Consider the following 21,902-nt stretch of genomic DNA (forward strand, 5'->3'; position numbering starts at 1 on the left):
GAGACATAGAGACAGAAAGCGAGAAATTACCCCCCAGAGGGGATGGTCACGCCGCAATCCCTTCTCCTCCATTCTCCTCTTGGGATCTTGGGCACGCACGCACACGCGCCCTGCGTGAGTTCTAAGCCGCTGGGTCCGGGACACAAACCGCGGTCGACTACGTGGGAGTCCAGCGACAGCCATTGCGCTAACTGCTGGTTCCCAGTTGCACATCTTTTTTATGCATTTCAATTAAATGTGTTTTATTTCAGATTTTATTGTTTACTGCACATTCGATGAAAGACCTTGTTACTTCAATCTGTGTATATTAAAAGACTGTAAATTGTAACTCTTTAGGAGACTGGCTCATCAGTGTTTGTCTTCCTCTTTTGCCTCTGAAAGGACTGTCTCACAGAATCATCACTGAAAGTACGTGGCAAACTGCGAGGCAGGGAGTTTGTATAAAAATAGCAATATTTGACTGCTTTAATTTAAATAACTTTAAAATGCCATACAGAATCACAGTTAATAAGTTAACACGCCAGTGTCTGGTTTAATGTTCAGAGTGACTAATCATTATATAATTTCAGTTTTCCTTATTTTTTTTCTGATAATGATTACATCACTTTTTAAAGCACACCTGTTATTAATTTAAAGAGTAATACAATGCACAACATTTTGTAGTCTATATATGCCTCTTTACTTAAGTAAAAAAGTAGTTTATTGTGCAAAGTTAACCTTTTGTGGGAATATAAACCAAGGAAAATGGACTCTCCAGGGATCTTTAAGGAAAGGTAGACCAATATGGAAAGAATAGTTATGATTTCAAGTGCACTTTATTTTTATTAAATATACTTGAGAGGATGAAAGCAGCACTGAGAAATGCTTTTAAATAATTATTGTTGAAATCAAACCTTTGTTTTATTATTAGGTCTTTGAAATCAGAGAATGGAGAGACAGAAACGAAAACTTCAATTGAAAATTTCCATATGCCAAATTAGTTTTAAATATTCTATATTTTCCCCACTATTATATTAAAGTAGATCTATGAAAACGTTACTTTGAAACCAAAACAGTTTGGAGCCATAGTGTAATAAAACCTGTTGTATTTTCGTTGCCATGTTATTTTATCATATTTCAAAGGAAACTTATCTTTAGTCTAATCGATAATAGTAAATTATTTTGGAAATTTGGCTTGACATACAAACAGATACATTTTCTTGGTTCCTTTTTAAGCCAAGGGCTGGTGGTGTGTGGTTTGTTGCTCCTGTGATTGGCACTAAAAGCCTTGTCTCACAGCTTGCAGCGAGGGGCTGTTGGGTAAAGAGAGGCCGCGTTCCACAAGCTAAATTCAGAGAGTGTCAATCAGGGTCTCCCCTAGGTTACTTGGAGAATGAGTTTTCTTACTGATTTCACCGAATGTCGCCTCATGCTGTCTTTGATTGGCACAGCCTGGCAGGGAGGATGGATGGATCTGTCACCGGCTGGTTAATTGTGTTGCGGGTCTCAGTCTGACATCAGGTCTTTGACTCTTAAGTGGCTCAATACAAAACAAATTAGCAGATTGTAGTCATATTTCTCATTCTATATGCTCTGACTTTGTTGAATGCAGTCCATAAATCATATTGACTGACACACAAGTAAATGATGAAAGCTGCTTTTGAGACATGAATCTAGAAAGCAGCACTGTGAAGGTGCCATGGAAGGATGCATATGGCTGACCCTTTGGGAGTTTCCTAGGAGCCAAATGTCTCTTTGCCACAATTGTTCTTAGAAGAAAAGCTTTGGGGTAATGCAAAAAGGATCTAATATGTCAGCAGATTCTCTTTTCCAAGTTCCTTTGAAATATAAGAAGTTTGTCTAAGGGTTTTCTCTTTTTGCAAGTTGTTTTTCAGCAAAATGTTAGCATGGGGTAAAAAAAAAAGTAGTTACCTTTAAAAGTTTAGCAGGTATTTTTACTTATTTGTTTAACTTTGTTAATGGGAAAGAAAATGTTAATAATAGTTGCAATTAATTTTTCAGATGAGGGTGGAGGAATTTTTAGATACTGGAAATGTGTTAAATGTACTGTTTTCTCCATCACCTCACTTAATTATTTGGACTTCGTGTATTATTTTTTTGTAATGACATTCTGAAGGGTTTATTCATTTCCAAAACTTTTGGAAGGCTTTACAAATGGATAGTTTCATCAAAAGTAAAGAATGCCCATTCCATAAACCTTTAACCTTTACGAATTCTAGACAACCATACTATTGATAGTTTGTTATGATGTTTAAAACCAGAGGGCATTTCTAGAAAAGGGCTAGTTTTTAAAGATAATTAGAAATACTTAATTGTTTTTATTCTAGAAAATGATATTATTGAAAGCACTAATGAAATTATAGTAATAGTGTTCATAAAGAGCGGCCATCCAGTTACACCGAAGTGTGCCAAGGACTATAAGGCATTACAAATAAATTGTACCAGGGGCCAGCAGGTGGTGTGGTGGTTAAGGGCACTGGACTCCTCCACATGAATGACTATGGTTCAAGTCCCAGACCTGGCAGCTTGCTTTCTCACTTTCCCTCTCTCGCTCTGTCCCTCTCTGGTAAAATTTAAAGAAAGAAAGAGAGAGAGAGGAATGGAAAGAGAGAGAGAGAGAAAAAAAAGAGAAAGTTAAATAAAATAATTCTTTTAAAAAAAGAAATAAATTACTCGGGACATTTTGGAGTGTGCAAATTTTTGTGAGTAGGTGAAGTTTAAAAATATTTGTAAACATTTTGTAGTTAGAAATTACTTTTAAAAAATAAAGTCTAATCTTACAAAATATAACTTTTAAAATTTAAAGAATCTGAGCCTTTGATACGATTCACTTAATTTTTGAGCTATAACGAGGAAGAATTTATTTTATTTGGAGACTCAAAGTATTTTAAACTTATGTCTGAGAACGATAAGCCTGTGTTTAGTATGCATAATCAAAAGAAATTGATATTAGGATTTCATTGTTGAAGTGCTAGTCCCACGTGTGTCGTTTCATTTCCAGTTTTCTCCAGGTTTATGGACTTGTGAGTATCTGCACCCTCCCTTCGTTTTCAGCCCCAGTGCTATTGCTGTATAGTCATTTACACTGTCTGGACCCGTGATAAATTGTCAGGGTTTCCTTGAAGCAGTACTACTTACACTGTGCAGTGTGTGTGTTTATGAAATGAACTTTGTAGTAGTTTCCTTTTGCTGTTTATTGATTGCTTTTGCAGTTAGGACGTTACAGAGGTAACATAAATTGGACACAGAGCTGTTTTGACGAAAGACATTAAATAAAGCGTACTAGTTGTTCCATTAGGTCAAAATGACATTTCCATGAAGTATTCTTAAGCCTATTAGATTGTAATTAAATGACATGCCATTTATTTCTCCTTTTCCTGCTCCCCCTCCCCCATTCATACTGGTACTATTCTGCTTGGGGACTGAAGCAGCCTGTCTCCCAGACTAATTCCTCTTGGGTTTGGGGCACCTCAGAAGCATGCTGGGTTTTGCATTGTTTGTCACATTCCTTTTTGGCAGTTCATCAGTATCTGTCAAATATATTGTTTGCATCGGCTTTTATCTCTAAAGTTTTTGATTGAGAAATTGACATTCCATTTTGGATATGCAGTTTTCACTGTGCCTGGCGTCTAAATGCTAACACACTCATAAAAGTTGTTTTTAGTCTGACTTTTAATGTGTGATTAAAAGAACAAATGTCTCAAAAATATATTTATGGTCTTTACTACATCTCTAACAATTTAACCTAAGGTTTGCGTATCAATATATCATAGCACTTGTATTTGGGTGATTTTTTAAAATGATTTAATAGCTTTATTGGCCTTTGCGACGAGTAAGAAGAAATATAATCATCGAACATCACTGGGTGAATAATTGTTAACAGAAGTGAGGCAGACATGGCAGTCTCTCAGAAGTCGTTATTCCCAGCCATGTTCATAGAAGATTAAATTTATCCCAGGAGTCAGTCCCTCACCAAATTCCATGATGGCTGGGAAAAGGTACCCCTTCTAGGAACAGATACACTAAGAAGCTGCCCCGAAAGAATCTCGATGATACTTCGTTTTCAACTTCCAGTTGAACTGCAAAGTGTATTTCAAGAAACAATTCACACTAAAAGTGATGTAGTGTTGGGATTCAGCCGTGTAATTTAGGGGCTATATATTTTAAATGGTCATTTTTTTTTAAGAAAACAGTTCAATTAAAGCTATCAATGAAAGTTCATGTAATTTTAGAAGCCTGTCATAATAGTAGAAAATATTTTATGATGATGGTGAAAGAAAACCACAGATCTGTAGCTTATGTAACTATCTATTTCTAAATTACCAGATGATTTTAAAACTTGATTTCTTTTTCTTTCTTTTTCTTTTTTTTTTGGAGAGGTTTTTGCTATAGGGTGTGTGTACTTGCCAGAAAGACAGAGAGAGACAGAAAGCGAGAAATCACCCCCCCCCCGGGGGGGGTGGCCACGCTGCAATCCCTTCTCTTCCATTCTCCTCTCAGGATCTTGGACACACACGCACACACGCCTGGTGTAAGTTTAAGCCACCCGATCCAGGACTTGAACCGCGGTCAACTACATGAGAGTCCAGCAACATAGCCATTACGCTAACTGCTGGTCCCAAAACTTAATTTCTATAACCGAATGCAGAATAAATTATTTTGAAGTCATATTGACAGTCATTGAAGCTATGCTGCAGGCTAATGTTCTGTTAGAAGCAAGGTCTTGTGGATCAAAGTATATTTTGAATTTTAGATGCAGTTTAGATAGTAATAATAATGAATTACACTATTAACTTCCTTTATTCTTAATTATAAAAAGGTGAACTTAATGAGAAATATTTGGATAAAATATTCTGTCAGTAAGTTATTTTATGTCATAAATGTCATATTTTCAATGAATGTTTTAAAAAATCCTTGAGCCATTTTAAGAGATCAGGAATAATAATCATAGTCTAATAGTAATCTTAGTTTTTAACTTGTATTTTAGTTTTCCTTATATAATTAGAGCTTTAATAAAATGTATGCCCCAAGAAAGATAAATGAACTAATAAGCCTATTACTTTTCATTCCTATGATATAAACGTATACCCTTTAAAGAAGCAGGCCAATAATCACTTTATAGTGAACACAAAAAATGCCAGGAAAATTATGTTTTGATCATTACGATACATGCCCATGTTTGCTTAATCTGGTTTTGTCTGGTTGTTTTTAACAGGGGAAAGTTGCCCAGACGGCTTGTATGTCAGCCTGCCAGCATCTGTCCTTGTCCTTGATGCAGATGCTGCTGGACAGTGAGTTAAAGCAGATAAGCATGGGAGCCGTTCAGCAGTTCAACCTCGATGTCATCCAGTGTGAGCGTAAGTACCGCGCTGGGTCATCCCCTGCCTCTCCAGCAGCCTGGACTTGATGATACGAAAACATGTTTATAGAAGGACATTCGGAAAAGGAGGAAGGAGACCTGACTGAGTTAAATTTCCAGCAACCTTGGGAGTAGGGCTGACTTTCTTCCAGAAGAAGTATCTCAGCTTCCCATTTGGGGTGCTAGAGAGAGGCACTGAAGTTGTAGACCAGATTATGAAAATTGAAAAGATCATTTTTTTTTCTGTCATTCCTTCCTTTTGGTTGTTCTTGCCTTCTCGATAGGACTGTTGTACTGCTTGTCACAAATGAATGAAATGATCCCAGATTTGTCATTCTCCTTCCCCGTAAGTAACTTGATACTTGCTGGAAGGATCAGTTGAGGACCCTTCATTCCAAATGAAGCTCCTGAATTTTTATTTCTCTTTCCCAAGGATTTCTCAAGCTTCTACTATTGCCATTGTTTTTCACTTTATTTAGATGACAAGATGGCAGATTCCATAATCTCATGTTAACATCAGTCAGTCAGCTCCAGAACTAGATGTGCTGATCAGTTATTGTCCCATTATGTGTGCTTCTGGATGTGGGTTTTATCAGCCCTTACACTGTGACCTTCGGGCAGCCCTGTGGTGCAGCAGTAACGTGCTGTTCTAGAGACGCCGATGCCTTGCGACTGTCATGGTTAGAACCCCCAGCCTGCTCGGTCTGAAAACGTGCCAGGCAGGCATGCGAGTGCCCCAGACTCAGTGGGCTGGAGGGCTGCAGGGCTGGAGTCGGCGTGACCAGACCCTGTGGACGGTGCTCATCTCTCTCTCCCTGTCTCTCTCATTCACTCTCACATGCGTGTGCATGCACTCTATCATGAATAAAGAAGGAAAACTCTCTAAGTCTAGGATGTGAGTGCATACCCATAGGAGCAATGCTTTCGATGAATGGTACTTTGATGAAATGAAGAAAAGGCCTAGTTGACAATTCTGTCAGGCACCACCATCATTGAATTTCAATTAGGGGGGTACAAGAAGGATTACAAAATATTGTCTGAGGAAAGATATTAAATGAAACGCTAGGGGCCAACAAGTGGCGTGGTGGTTCAGGCACTGGACTCCCACAAGGTTGACCATGGTTTGAGTCGGTAGCTTGCTTTCTCACTTTCCCTTTCTCTTTTTCTCTGTCTCTCTCTGGTCAAATTAAAGAAATAATAATAATAAATGAATGAAGTTGAATAAATCTTAAAAGAAATGTCAGCATCTTTCAGCTGAAGTAGGAGCAACACTTTTAAGTTTTTGTACATCTACTATATAAGGTGTTCTGCTAGGAAAATATAAATAAGATTCTTAAAAATAATTATATAGGCTCTTTAAACAAAGTCAGTTTTCTATTACACAAAATATCCAGAGTTTAGGGCATGCGCACTCACTAGACAGAGACAGAAACAGTAAGGAAAGTGAGAAATCACCTCCCAGGGTGGATATCATGCCGCAATCCCTTCTCCTTTGTTCTCCTCCCAGGTTCTTGGGCACACATGGACGTGTACCCAGTGTGATTTTCAAGCCACCAGGTCCAGGACTGAACTGTGATTGGCCATGTGGGAGTCCAGCGACAAAACTGGCATGTTATCTACTGGCCCCCTACTCATTTTCTGACAGAGAGAAGAATTTATGTAGAAAGCAAAAGAAAATAGTTTTTTTTTTTTCCCTAGAAAAGAGAAGGATTCATATTCTTTTCCTAGAAATAATTTTTTTTTTAGAGGTTTTTTGCTATAGGGTGCGTGCGCTCGCCAGACAGACAGAGAGAGACGGAGAGACAGAAAGCAAGAAATCACCCCCTAGGGAGGATGGCCATGCCGCAATCCTTTCTCCTCCATTCTCCTCTCAGGATCTTGGGCACGCAAGCACATGCGCCTGGTGTGAGTTTAAGCCACCAGGTCCAGGACTCGAACCACGGTCGACTATGTGGGAGTCCAGTAACATAGCCATTACGCTAACTGCTGGTCCCCCTAGAAATAATTTCTAATTTTCTCTAATTATAAAACGTCTATTCTCTTTCTCAAAATAAAACTATCATTTATGAAATATTTCTTTGGTATATTTATAAAAATTTTTATTTGGGGGCCAGGAGATGGTATAGTGGTTATGTCACTGGACTCCCACATGGCTGACCGTGATTTAAGTTCTGAGCCTGGTAGCTTAAAAATCATGCTGGGGGTACCAGCATTTGTGTAATGGCTATGTCTCTGGACTCCCATGTAGCCGACTGCGGTTCGAGTTCTGGATTTGGTGGCTTAAACTCACGCTAGACACGTGTGTGTGCATGCCCAAGATCCCAAGAAGAAAATGGAGGATTGTGGCATGGCCATCCCCACTGGGGAGTGATTTCTTACTTTTGTCTCTTTATCTTTCTGGCAAGCGCATGCACCCTGTAGCAAAAAAGCTCTAAAAAAACCCAAAAAAACAAAAACAAAAAACATCATGCTGGATGCATGTATGTGTGCACCCAAGATCCTGGGAGGAAAGTGGAGGAGATGGGATTGCGGCATGGCTATCCCCACTGGGGGGTGATTTCTCACTTTCCCTCTCATTGTGTCCGTCCATCTCTCTCCAGCAAGCATATGCACCTTATGGCAGAAACCTCCTACAATTTTTTTTTTTTTGCCAAAAAAAAAATCCCTCAACTTTTTAATGTTTCTAAGCTGAAAGAAATTTTTACTTTCATTCTACAAATAGTTTGTTTTCTTTTCTTTCTTTTTTTTTTTCTTATTGCCAAAGGGCACATGTTCACTAGAGAGGGAAGTGAGGGGCAGAAAGCACCCCCAGTGATCATGGTCATGCTGCAATCCTTCTCCTCCATATCCTGTCAGTATTTGGGCATGCATACACACACACTCACACACACCACACACACACCTGGCGTAGAGCCCAGAATTTGAACTTTGATTGGTCATGTGAGATCTGGCTCCCTTAACCGCTGCCATGGGGCCAGCCTAATTTTTTTTTTAATTTGCTAGAGGACATGTACACATGCTGGAAAGAGACAGAGAGACAGAGTGAGAAGGCACACTCCCCCATCCATGGGGAATGGTTATTTCCCAACCTCATTTTCTCCATTATCTCCTTCCTTTTAAAATTTTGAGCATGCAAATCTTGGGACCAGCAGTTAGTGTAATGGCTATGTCTCTGGACTCCCATGTAGTTGATCACGGTTCGCGTCCCATACCCGGTGGATTAAAACTCACGCCAGGCGCGTGTGCGTGCGTGCCCAAGATCCCGAGAGGAGAATGGAGGAGAAGGGATTGCGGCGTGGCCATCCCCCCTGGGGGGGGATTTCTCGCTTTCTACTTCTCTGTCTCTGTCTGTATTTCTGGCGAGCGCACGTGCCCTATAGCAAAAATCTCTCAAAAAAAAATATATTACTCAAAGATAGAAATTACTGTTTGGTTAGGTAACTTAGGTCTAAATTACCTCTCTGTTCTCTTACACGTCCATGAAGGGCTAGCCCAACTATGCTCGGGGGTGAGGAAGTGGGGATAGGCCAGTCCCTTCTCTGTTTCTCCTTTTGGGGGTTTTGGGCATGCTCACACACTCAGTGTATTTTTCAAGCTGTTGGATCTGGAACTTAAACCACTCAGCTGACCATGTGGAATTAAGTGGCCTTAACCACCATGCCACAGCTGGCCCGAGTCATAACTTTCAGTGATTGACACATAAATCATTTAAAAATTAAACTTAGCATCCTCTAGTGGATATGTTAAGAGAATTTTAAAAAATAGGTTTCCTGCTAGCTAGCTCTATAGCCTAGTGGTTAAGGGAGCCATATTCCACATGACTGACCATGGTTTGACTCTCAGTCCTGGGAACTTTTAAAACAATGGGCGTATATGCCAGTGTGCCAAAATCTGGTCAGGGTGGGGAAACTAAAGAAGGAGTCATGGCTTGATTATGCCTCATTGTGGGTGCTTTCTTTTCCTTTCTCTCTGGCAAGCACACACACTATGACAATTTTAAAAAATTTGCCAGAAAAAAAAATTTGCCAGAAGGTACAACTGGCACGTGGTATGGTGGTTAAGGGTGCTGGACTCCCACATGGCTGACCGTGGTTCAAGTCCCGCTCTTGGTGGCTTGCTCTGTCACTTTCCCTCTCTCTCTCTTGCTCTGTTCCTTTCTGGTCTAATGTAAATAAATAAATACAGACAGACAGACAACAAACTACGACCAGAAGGTGGTGTGGTGGTTAGAGGTGCTGGACTCCCACATGGCCAACCACAGTTCGAGTCTTGGGCCTGGTGGCTTGCTTTCTCACTTTCCTTCCCTCTCTTTCTCTCTCTGTCTGGTCAAACTGGAAAATAAGGAGACATGGTGGTTAAGGGCACTGAACTCCCATGTGACTGACATGGTTCGAGTCCCAGACCAGGAGGTGGCTTTCTCACTTTCCCTCTCTCTCTCTCTCTTACTCTGGTCAAATTAAAATAAATAAATAAACAGATAGCTAGATAAAATAATCCTTAAATAACATTGCCTGAAGATACATACTCTCCAGAGAGAGCGAGAGAGAGAGCGAGAGAAAGCACTCCCACAGGGGATGGTCGCAATCCTTTCTCCTCCATTCATCCCTCTTCTCAGGGTTTTGGTGTATGTACACATGCCTGGTGTGTTTTTAAACTGCCAGGTCCAGGATTTGAAGTGTACAGTCAGCCATTTGGGATCCAGGCATCTTAACTGCCATGCCACTGACTCGCCCTCCTCTGAAAATTTAAATTTCAAAAGTAGAAATAGGAGCTAGCCATTGGTGTAGTGGTTAAGACACTGGACTCCCACATGACTGTTTGTGGTTTGAGTCCCAGACTCAGGAGCTTGAAAAACACACTGGAAGCATGTGCATGAGTACTCAAGATCCCAAGAGGAGAATGGAGGAGAGGGGAGTGCAGCATGGCCGTTCTCTCGACTGGGGGTGATCTCTCACTTTCTCTCTCTCACTGTCTCTCTCCAGTAAGTGCACTTGCTCTATGGAAAAAAAAAAAAAAAAAAAGAAAGAAAAAACTGAAAATAAAAAGAGTAGAAATAAGTTTTTATCCTTTTAAATGTAATTTTTAAAAATTAATCTGGACTGTTTTTAGAAATATCAGGTTTATTTTCAGTTTTAATACAATATGGAAATTTCCTGCATATTGGGACATTGAAAAGAGAAGAGAGACAGGAAAAGGAGCTTCACTAGGCAGAAGGAAGGCTAGAATGCATGGTAGGTTTGTGAAATAAAAGGGTCTGGGTACCATGAGAATCAGTTGTGATGTGGAGAGAAAGATAGGCAGTTTAGATGAAGAATCCTAGAAGCTGAAAGATCATTGGATTTTACCACCTACCTGGTAATAACAACATTCCTCCACTTTGAAATCGCCTCTAAAATAACCCTGCCAAGTACATTCCCAGCCTTTTGGGGGATTAACTACTCTTTAGAAAATGCACTTTTGCACAATACACTGCTCTATCATTTTTCTACATTGAGCTAAAACCACTTTCTCTCTAAACTTCTCTTAATAGACCTGGCTCCACCTTAGCGCTAGTCACCTTCAGAATCTTCTGAAGGCCAGACATCAGCGGTTCCTCATACTGCTCTCCTGTGGCACAGCTTTATTGCTAACAAAGCTCTCCGCTGAACAGCTATTTGGTTGTTGGGAAAGTCATGATGTATTTTTCTTTGCAAAAATGTGTCTTGACTTCCCGACACCCAGTAGTTTGACTGTCTTCTGTTTAATGTCTGATACCCAAAGTTAAATACAGAGACACCCAGGTGTAGAGACTCTCGAGCATGTGGTTGGGCTACCCAATTCATTGTTCTGTGCTATATAATTTATTAGTAAAGCCCAGACTCTTAATTATATTTTTCAATGGTCAGAGTTTTCTTTCACATCATTGCTACAGTATTCTTTTTTTTTAGAGAGAGAGAGATTTTTGCTGTAGGATGCATGAACTCGCTGGAGAGACAGAGAGAAACAGAGACACAGCGAGAAATCAACCCCCAGGGAGATGGCCACACCACAATCCCTTCTCCTACATTCTTCCTCTCTTGGGATTTTTGGCACACATGCACATGCACCTGGCATGAGTTTTAAGCTGCTGGGTCAGGGATGTGAACCATGGTCGACTATGTGGGAGTCCAGTGATGTAACCACTATGCCATCTGCTGGTACCAAAGCTACAGTATTATAAAATTTCTGTATCTTCTCTTTTTTTGTGTGATTACTAAGCTCTGCTTTTCTTATCCTATATTTGCATGATTGGTTTTTGTTTTAGGATTTTAAGATTATCCTTAATAAAATTTATTTTAAGATTTGTCCCATAATTAGTCTGTTGAGATCTTTTTATATAAAAAGCTAATATCGTAATAGATTTATAATCATGCTTCCTATGTATTTGACAAGGTCATTAGCCACATGTTAAACAACACCTTCTACCAGGGATCAGCTGGTGGCGTGGTGGTTATGGCAACAGATCCCATGTGGCTGACTGTGCAGTTTGAGTCCCGGACCCGGTGGCTTAAAAAAAATGCTGTTGGGGGCCAGCAGGTGACGTGGTGGTTAAGGCACTTGACACTACCACATGGCCGACCATGGTTCGAGTCCTGGGCCCGGTGGCTTGCTTTTTCCCTTTCCTTCTCCCTCTCTTTCTGTCTCTCTCTGGTCAAATAAAAAAAATAAAATTAAAAATGAGCGAATAAATAAAATTAAATAATTCTTTTAAAAATGTAAAAAAAAATGTTATTGCATGTGCCCCAAATCTCAAGAGGACAATGGAGGAAAAGGGATTATGGGATGGCCATCATCCCTGGCGGGGAGGGGAAGTGATTTCTCACTTTCCCTCTTGTTCTTTCTCTCTGTATCTCTCTGGCAACTGCACATGCCCTATAGCAAAAACAAAAACAAAGCAACAACAACAACTAAAAAAACCCAACACCTGTCATGAGCATCCTGGGATATGGCACACTAATAACCTGAGATAGAGTCCATCAGTATCCTGGATATCCAGTACCTCTTCCACCCAGCATCCAAGGACAAATAGCAATTCTATCACCTGGTGGCTTGTTAGAAATTCAGATTCTTGGCCCACCTGCTGATGATGACCTTTGAGGGTAGGGCCCAGTGAGTGTTTGAAAAGGCTCTTCAGATGATTCTGATTCTGAAGTTAGAGGACAACTACATTACATGGATTTCCCCTTCATATCACTGTCAGAATCCTGTGGGTATCTTAAAATTTCTTATCCAGTTACTAATCCCCTAATTGAATCTAGCTCTAGGTTGGCATTTTGCTCTAAGCTATGAATAACTCTCAGGTGCTTTACTAGCATATAGCGTTAACAATGACCACCGAATTTTCCTCATCTGCCAGTCTAATTACTCTTTCAGAGAAGAAAATGATACCTCTCTGATTCTTTATAAACCCACATTGACTCATAATCATCGCTTTCTCTTCAAGACTTAGAAGTCATTAATTAATAGTCTGTGATTGGTTCTTGAGGTTAACATAAAATCCTACTAATTCGTGGCATGCTAGCAAGAGATCCAAAGTTCAAGGAAGTTAGGTAGCAGGGTTCAAGCACTCAGACAGGAGACATTAAGTACCAGCGATCCTAGGCAACTCAGTCTAGTCACAGTCAAAGACTTTGAGCCATAGGAGGTGAGTTCAACAGTAAGCATAAAATATAAATACCAAGAATGGCCTTTGTTCTGATAAAGTTTTCTTTTATTTGGTTTAATCAGAAAACAATATTTTTTCCATTTTTTTCCTTTGCGGAAATAATACATACATTTCCTAAACCTCAAGATGTCGATATGCAGGTCGAGTCAAGTGGCACACGAAGACGAAGTGGGGAGGTGAAAGTTGGAATAATTCAGTTGCTGGCAGATGATGATCATTATTATTTTTTGAAAGGCTTTGCTATAAGGTGCGTGCGTTCGCCAGAGAGACAGAGAGCTAGGAAGCGAGAAATCAACCCCCAGGGGGTATGGCCACGCCACAGTCCCTTCTCCTCCAGTCTCCTCTCAGGATCTTGGGCATGCACACACATGTGCCCAGTGTGAGTTTAAGCCACCGGGTCTGGGACTTGAACTGCAGTCGACTACATGGGAGGTCAGCGACATAGCCATTACACCAACTGCTGGTCCTGCTGATAGACTATTATGTGCCACCATTCTTGTGCTTTTTAGTTTTTGTCTTGCTTTAATTTCTGGTGATGCAGAGTTAGCATTGATCCACCTGCATGGATGAGCAATGTCAGACCAAGTGCTGGCGTTCTCTTCCCTTGTGTTCTTTTTTTTTTTTTTTTTGAGAGATTTTCACTGTAGGGCGCGTGCGCTCACCAGACAGAGAGAGACATAGAGACAGAAAGCGAGAAATCACCCCCCAGGGGGGATGGTCACGCCGCAATCCCTTCTCCTCCATTCTCCTCTCGGGATCTTGGGCACGCACGCACACGCACCCGGCGTGAGTTTTTTAAGCCACCGGGTCCGGGACACGAACCGTGGTCGACTATGTGGGAGTCCAGCGACATAGCCATTACGCTAACTGCTGGTTCCCCGTTGTGTTCTTTATGACCAGTGACACACCTACCTGGGAGGTAGACTAGCTTGAACTAAAATGTCTGTCTGTAATTATGAAACAGGACCTTTATTTCATGTTAAGTCAAGTGTTTTATAGAAGATTCACACACTCCAAAGTCTGATGAGAACCTGCTTGTTGTATGTGGGGAAATCAAAGGCAGATCAGGTTTCAGAGATGGTGTCTGGCCGTGGAGGAGCTGGACATAGAAATAACTATGGTAGAACATCAGCTGCTTATGGAATGTATGGGTAGAAAGGAAGCACTTAGTTCACGTGCTGTGGAATTGCGGAAACTGATTACAATAGAAGTAAATGTTGAGCTCGGTCTTAAAGAATAGGAAGAGTTCATCAAAAGCAGGGAAGGGCATTCTGAGCAGAGCGGATGGCATAGGTGAAAGCATCGTGATGAGAAGACTACTTGGACTCTTCAAACCGCCTTGGCTAGACTGTAAGATGCATGACGAAATTATTGAAAGATGACTTGAGGGAAGTTGGACTTCTGAATGCTGGAACTTTATTTTGTAAGTAGTAGAGATCCTCAGGACTGTGTCATGATGAAATGTAGGTCACTGCCAGTTCACTCTAGCATCACGTGGAAACTGAACTGAAACGGAGGAGAAACTAACAGCAGGAAGGGCTGTTAAGAGTATTGAGGGGCCAGCAGGTGGCGTGGTGGTGAAGGCGCTGGACTCCAGATCTGACGACTTGCTTTCCCAATTTCTCTCTCTCTGTCTCTCTCTGGTAAAATTGAAAAATAATAATAATGTGACTAGCAGATGGCACAGTGGTTACATCGCTGGACTCCCACATGGCTGACTACAGTTCAAACTCCAGACCTGGCGGCTTTGAACTTATACTGGACCCTTATGCGTGCATCCCCAAAAACCTAAAAGGAGTCTAGAGGTGAAGGGATTGTGGTGTTGCCATCACCCCAGAAGTGATTTCTTGCTTTCTGTCTCTCTGTCTTTCTCTGTCTCTCAGGCAAGCACCCATATAGCAAAAATCTCTCTTAAAATAATAATAATAATAATAATAAATTAAATTAAATTAAAATAATTCCCCCCAAAAAGACTGTTGAACTTTTTCAAGTGAAAGAGTAAAAAGAGCTTGACCTTGGGCAATGGGGATAAAAAGAAGAGGATGTATTCTAGACATTTTGGAGGAGGGAATACATAAAAAGAATGAATGAGGAGCCAGCAGCTGGTGTGATGGTTGAGGCACTGGACTCCTACCTGGCTGACCGCGGTTCAAGTCCCAGAACTGGTGACTTGCTTTCTTACTCTCTCTCTGTCTCTCTCTAGTGAGCACATATGCTCTATAGCAAAATTAGAAAATGATAATGATAATAAATAAAACTAAATCTTTAAAAAATAAATGAGTAAATGTACAATTACATATCATTAAGATGGCTTGAATCAAAGTCATATTTAGAAGAGACCAAGAAAATGCATCCCATGGTTGGGGAGGTGGGACATGAAGAGGGAGGGAGGGGCAGGGAAACGAGAAGAGATCTAATATAGGATGACAGTTCCGTTAAATTCCACACAGAAGGCTGGAATTGCAGCACCCTGCAGAGTACTGTGCTCGTAGTAAATGGTCAACACATGTTTATTTGTTTCATAAATGAACAGATTAACAAATCAGGAAGTCTATAATCTACATTTGTCTCTTTTAGAGTCTACCTTCATTAAAAAGTTAGGGCCCATAGATATCGCTGTTCTTCCCACTCAAGACCATATCACTTCTCTAATGTAAACATAGTTGATCATTATTCTCTTTATAAAAGATCTTCGTGATGACTGTGTTTAAATGACCCTTTATCTTTATCTGTTCTGAGCTAGAGTCATGAGTTCTTTGATGTTTCTTTGTGGAATCATTTTCACTCTTCTTTTCCTTATTTTGCTTTGAATCATTTTCTGTTTTCTTTTTAGCCTATACTGAGACAAATTTGATAAAATGTCTCCGTTCAGGAATGTGGAATCATATGAACCAGCGTTCATAAGTACTTATGTAGAAACGGTCTCTTTTTTAAATACTTTCCAATCAGTCCACGTTGTGGTCTGCATGCATGTCAGAAACTCGGGGCCTTGTTTCTGCCTCTAACTTGATCAAGTGAACTTGGACTGTCCATTCAACCATAGAGACTGCAGTTTTCTGCATAAATACTAGAATTTGGAACTGACAGTTTCCAGGGTACATCTCTAAGATTCAGAGGCAGTGAAATGTTAAGACAATGACAAGCGTGGGGTTTTGGAATCAGACGCTAATTCCTTCGTGTCAGTTACGTGCTTGGTGTTGAGGGACCACAGTGGTAAATACAACAGGACAGATCCTTTCTCAACAGGCATAAACTCTCTTGCCTGGATTTTATGCCTCGTTGAGTAGCAATTATTAATTTCACTACTAAATGCGAATATAAATTATTAAATTCTATTAAAGTATATACAGTACTTTGAGAAAACATAAGTAGACTTAAGGTAGAGAATGCTTTTGGTTAACTTGACCATAGTCATCACAGTAGTTATAACTACGTATTTGGAGAATATCAGTGCGCCATTAAGGAACGCATGTTTGGGAATTGCAAATAGAACCCCCTCTGAAAGCTGTGTCGAACCTTCGACCCTATTATAGAGTGAGTTCAAGATAAATTTCTTCTTAGTTGGAGAAGCATTTGCCAAGCTTGGGTTCATGCTGATATTCTAAATTTGTGTATGCACTTTGCTTTATATTAATTATTATTATTTTTAATTGCATCCCACTAGTGCCAACCGCATGTAACAAAAAACAAGACCAAGAACTAAGAATTCACATTCCTGATTCCCAGGTGTAAATTCTTCTTCACCACTAGAAGAACCACTAGATGGTGCTCTTAATCACTCCTTTTAATCACTCCTTTTAATGACACATCTGGTTTTCACAGGGTATTTTCTTTGCTTAGCCAGAATTTGAGTTCACGACTAGCTGTTTTCGATCTTTAGATCTAGCAAGAAATGTCAAGCTTTTGGTCCCTTTGCTCTTATGATCTTAAGAATCCGTGGATGTTCTTCCTTCCTTTTCCCCTCTGACCATTTACCTACTCTGTGTAGATGTAGTCTATATCTAAATTATATTTATTAATACATTTTCTTTTCACCTTTTTTAAACCAGAGGGCACATGTATGGGGGGCTGGGGAGATTCTTTCCAGTGGGTCATGGTCATGCCACAGTCCTTTCTACAGTTTTTCATTCTGTCAGATCTGGGGCCCATGCGCACACGCATGTGGGCACCTGGTGTGTTTTTCAAGCTGTCAGGACTCAAATCTCATGGTCAGCCACAGATCTGGCTCCTATAACCACTAAGCCATGGGGTTAGCCCTATTTCCACATTTCCTACCTAATAGTAAAGGGAACTGTCTGCCTAGGACCGCATTGTCTGAGGATTTACTCCCTTGGCATTTAACTTAGGGCAGGTTTTATATTTTCATGTCAGGATAAATTTGTATGTCCTCACTACTTGGTGGTGTTATCTCTTCCACCCTGACCATACCAAATGCTGTACATCTTATATAGATGTTAAAGACAGGAAGGGCTCATTTTCCTAGTTAAAAAAAAGTGTTATAGACAAATACCTTGTGCTTTTGCCAATAGATACTCTTCTTTAATTTTTATTTTATTATAAAAGTTTCTGTTCTTGGGGACCAGCAGGTGGTGTGGTGCTGGACACTTCCACATGGCTGACCATGGTTTGAGTCCCAGACCTGGTAGCTTGCTTTCTCACTTTCCCTCTCTTTCTCTGTCTTTCTGTCTCTCTCTGGTCAAATTAAAATAAATGAATGAATAAATAAAATAATTTTTTAAAGTGTATTTTTGTTTTGTTTTGGTTTTGTTTTTGTTTTTGCTATAGAGTGTGTGTGTTCACCAGAGAGGGAGAGGGCAAGAAAGTGAAAAATCATCCCCCAGGGGATGTCCACATCGCAGTCCCTTCTCCTCCAGTCTCTTTTCTGGGTTTTGGGCACACACACACAAGCACATGCACCTGACTTGATTTTCAAGCTGCCAGGTCCGGGACTCGAGCTGTGAAGTTGGCCATGTGGGATCCAGTGCCTTAACCTCCACCCTACCTGCTGGCCCCATTAACAGAGATATTCTTTCTTTATTCTCTTTTGTGGGATGGTTTTGGGTTCACATCGTAGCCTCCCTGAGTGGATGTGGATATGGTCTGTAGCAGGCTGCAACCAGGAGATCATGGCACCGTGACTCTATGGGGGAGGGGGGGGGCTTTTCTTTCTCTTTCTCTCTCTCTCTCATTCATAGAAGAAATAAAGTTTTAAAATATTTAAGTTTACAGTTTGCCTATCCTAAAGATACTTTTTCTTGCCATCATAGCTTACATAGCATGCATTGTATTCTGTTCTCAGTGTCTTCTGAAGTGATTCAGACTGTTCTTTTTCCCAGTTAGGCAGATATAGCAAAGCTTTGCTCAGTTGTTATAATAGGCCTTCCCAATGAAATCATGCACTTTCATCTATAATCTTTTTTGAGGTTTTGTTTGTTTGTTTTTGCCATAAGGAGTAAGTACTTGCTGGAGAGAGATAGAGAGAGAGAGAGGAAAAGTGAGAAATCACCCCCTCTCTAGGGGTGGGGGTGGGATGGCTACACCACAATCCTCTCTCCTCCATTCTCCTCTCAAGATTTTGGGCATACATGCACATGCATGCAGCATGATTTTCAGGCCACCATTTCAGGAACTTGCAGTCAACCATATGGGAGTCCACTGCCTTAACCATTATGCCACCTGTTGGCCCTCTTTTTTTGAGTATTTTAAAACTTGGAATCATTTATCATCATTAAGTTTTATAGTAAAAAATAAAAGGAAACAAGTATATCATGAGGGTTTTTTTTTTTTTCAATAAAATAATCTAAATGGTTCACAAAAAGATGAATGGATTGAAAAAGTGTGGCACATGTACTCCGTGGAATATTATTCAGCCATGAAAACTACAAGTCCCTGGAATTTGATAGAAAACGGATGAATATGGAAGATTTGTTGCTGAGTGAAGCAAGTCAGGCTGTGAAAGAGAGACATTGTATGTCTCCACTTAACACATACTGACTATCTGCAGTCTACGGTAGATCTGAAAGACTGGAGGACATAAAAGCATGAAAAATTATTATAGACACTGGAGACAAAGTGGAAGGAGAGCGTGGGAGGGGAAGAGCACAGGAAAGATAATTTGGGGGAAAACATGGAGAGGTAAGATATTTGTGGGACACAGATATGGTTTATTATCTGTTGATGAGGATATAGATAGTATTTTCAACTGGACTGAGCTGTATATCATGCTGGGTAAAGTCTCTTTACAATCTAAATGATATATAGTGATTGAATGTACAAATAATAGTCATAATAATAATGAGGAAAAAAGAAAATAGACTAAATGGAAGCACTAAGATAAAAAAAAAAAAGGCGAAGATTTAGAATAATTTTGTTTAGGGCCATGGCCTGGTGTTTAAGGGAACCAGATCCCACATGGCAAACTGTGTGATTTGAGTTCCAGACCTGGTGGCTTGAAAAACACCCTGGCGTGCCTGGAGTGTGTGTGTGTGCACCCCAAGTCCCTGTGTAATGGAGAGGTGGAAGAGAAGGGATTGCGGCATGACTACTCCCCAATGGGGGTGCTTTCTCCCTGTCCTCGTTCTCTGTCTCTGGTGAGTACATCCACTCTCTGGAAAAAAGGAGCATTTTCTTTAAAAATTATTTTAGGTCCAGCCTGGTGGTACAGTTGGCAACAAACTGAGCTGCAGTTCTGGAAGTCTTGTTGCTGAGTGAAGCAAGTCAGGCTGTGAAAGAGAGACATTGTATGTCTCCACTTAACACATACTGACCAGCCGTAGTCTATGGTAGTCATGGCTGACTGCAAGTCTGGATTCCCAGGTTGGCTTGGAAATGCTCCAGGTGTGTGCAGGGGTGCCCAAGATCCTGATGAGCTGGAGGGCCAGAGACAGAGGAACACAGCATAAGACCCTGTCAAGGGTATTTTCTCTCTCTTTCTCTGTCATGCACATGCTATTGTGAATATAAATGAATAAATAAATGAATATTATTTTACAAGCCTGGAAACTATTTTAAAACATCTTAGTAGAAGATGAGGATCAATGCGTGTTTTTAAAAATGCCCGTTGGAGTGGCCAACCTGTGCTGGTGCACTCTGGTAAGATGTCGCCGCCCTGTAGCCTAGGCCATGGAGCCTGGGCTCATTTCCAGCACTGCCCTCAAAGCCGGGTGCGGTGGTGTGTGCCTGCAGTTCCAGTGACTCGGGAGGTGGGGGACAGGAGGATCATGACAGTGAGAGGCCCCTTCTTAAAAGAAAAACAAAAAGAAGAAGAAGAAAATGCTTTTAAAGCCATGGAATTATCTTCACTTGAACTAAACAAGCTATGATAATAGTATTAAAAAAATTTTGTTTTAGAGAGGTTTCTTTGCTAAAGGGTGCATGCGCTTGCCAGAAAGAGAGACAGAAAGCGAGAAATCACCCCTTCAGGGGAGATGGCCACGCCGCAATCCCTTCTCCTCCATTCCCCTCTTGGGATCTTGGGCATGCATGCACACACGCCCAGCGTGAGTTTAAGTCACCGGGCCCGGGACTTGACCCCCGGTCGACTACATGGGAGTTCAGCAACAAAGCCATTACGCCAACTGCTGGTCCCAGTATTAAAAATTTTAAAGGATGAAAGTCACTGAAAGAGAATCTTTAAAATTATTTTTAGTTTTCTTTTTATTTGCATTAGGAAGAGAGACATGCAGCACCCCGACAGGGTCTTGATCACTGGATCTACCCTGTGCCTTCGTCAGCCTCTAGTGTGGACATGCACGTTCCAGGCTTCCTCAGGGAGGGCTCCACAGGCTCCACGGGGAACCTGATCTTGGGGCCATCCTTGCTGCTTCACCACATCTGTCCCTGGAATTCTTTTTTTTAATTATAAGGTATTTTTTTCATGGGTTAGCCTGTGACGTAGTGGTTAGGGCAGCTGGGTCCCTCATGGCTGACCTTGTGGTATGAATCCTGTACCCAGTAGCTTGAAAAATACATTGGGTACATGAGCATGCATGCCCAAAATCCCACAAGGAGGGAGAGATGGAGAAGGGATTGCGGTGTGACCTTTTGCCAGGGAGGTGGGGAGTGCTTTCTCATTTTCTCTCTCTGTGTTCTGCAAGTGGGTGCACGCACCCTCGGGCAAACAGCAACTAACAAGCTATCTTTACACCAGTCTTGGTGGGATAGCAGTAACACAGTGCTCCGAGATGCTGAGGCCATATGAGAAGGTCCCGAGTTCATGTCCTGAGGCCTCTGTGTACTTGCCAGGTGCAGGTCCCTCTGATCCTGACTGGCGAGGCTGGGGTAGGGTCGTTCTATGAAGACCCCGTGAAGGGTGCCTGTATCTGCCTCCTCCTTTTTGTCTCTCAGTCTCTCTCTTTGTTTACCTGTCTCCCTCTCTCATGGGAGAAGTAACCTTTCTTTTTAAAAAAAAGATATTTTAGCTTTTAAAGATTCAGGATTCCTTTATGAAAAAAGATGATTAAAAGGCATGAGCAGACATTTACCCATCATCCTGATTTAGAACGGGCTCTCAGGACATTTCACTTGTTGCCTGCACAGAGAGCCGGCTTCGTTCCTTGGTGTCGGCCTTTATTGCTATTAGCTAGAGGTGGGCGTTTAATAGGGTATCTTCTGTAATGAGCAGATGTTTGAAATACGTTGACAGCCGTGGAATTGGTCTAGTTTCAAAATGCTTCTATAATCATTTACCTAAGGCTAAAACAAGTCAGAAAACTTCAACTGATTGAAGTATATTACAACTCTTGAACTTTATGTAGGATAACCCTTCTAAATTTATTGTGATTAAGCATTACAGTGATTAAATGGCAGGTTAGAAGTTTAAGATTACTAAAATATTTGTGGTAATGGGTGTGGAGGACA

General features: G+C 40.9%; 1 protein-coding gene across 2 annotated transcripts in view; it reads left to right on the forward strand.

Annotated features, from left to right (window-relative positions):
* The window catches only part of EXOC6 (exocyst complex component 6), a 195,381-nt gene that overhangs the window by 129,486 nt on the left and 43,993 nt on the right, over positions 1–21,902 (forward strand). For both annotated transcript variants that reach the window (XM_006147639.3, XM_014587534.2), the window contains exon 19: positions 5,216–5,357. In XM_006147639.3, the coding sequence (XP_006147701.1) occupies positions 5,216–5,357 (142 nt within the window). The remainder of the gene's footprint in view (positions 1–5,215; positions 5,358–21,902) is intronic.

Source organism: Tupaia chinensis, unplaced genomic scaffold (genome assembly GCF_000334495.1).
Source record: "Tupaia chinensis unplaced genomic scaffold, TupChi_1.0 Scaffold000217_1, whole genome shotgun sequence".
In the NCBI taxonomy this organism is placed as follows: domain Eukaryota; kingdom Metazoa; phylum Chordata; class Mammalia; order Scandentia; family Tupaiidae; genus Tupaia; species Tupaia belangeri.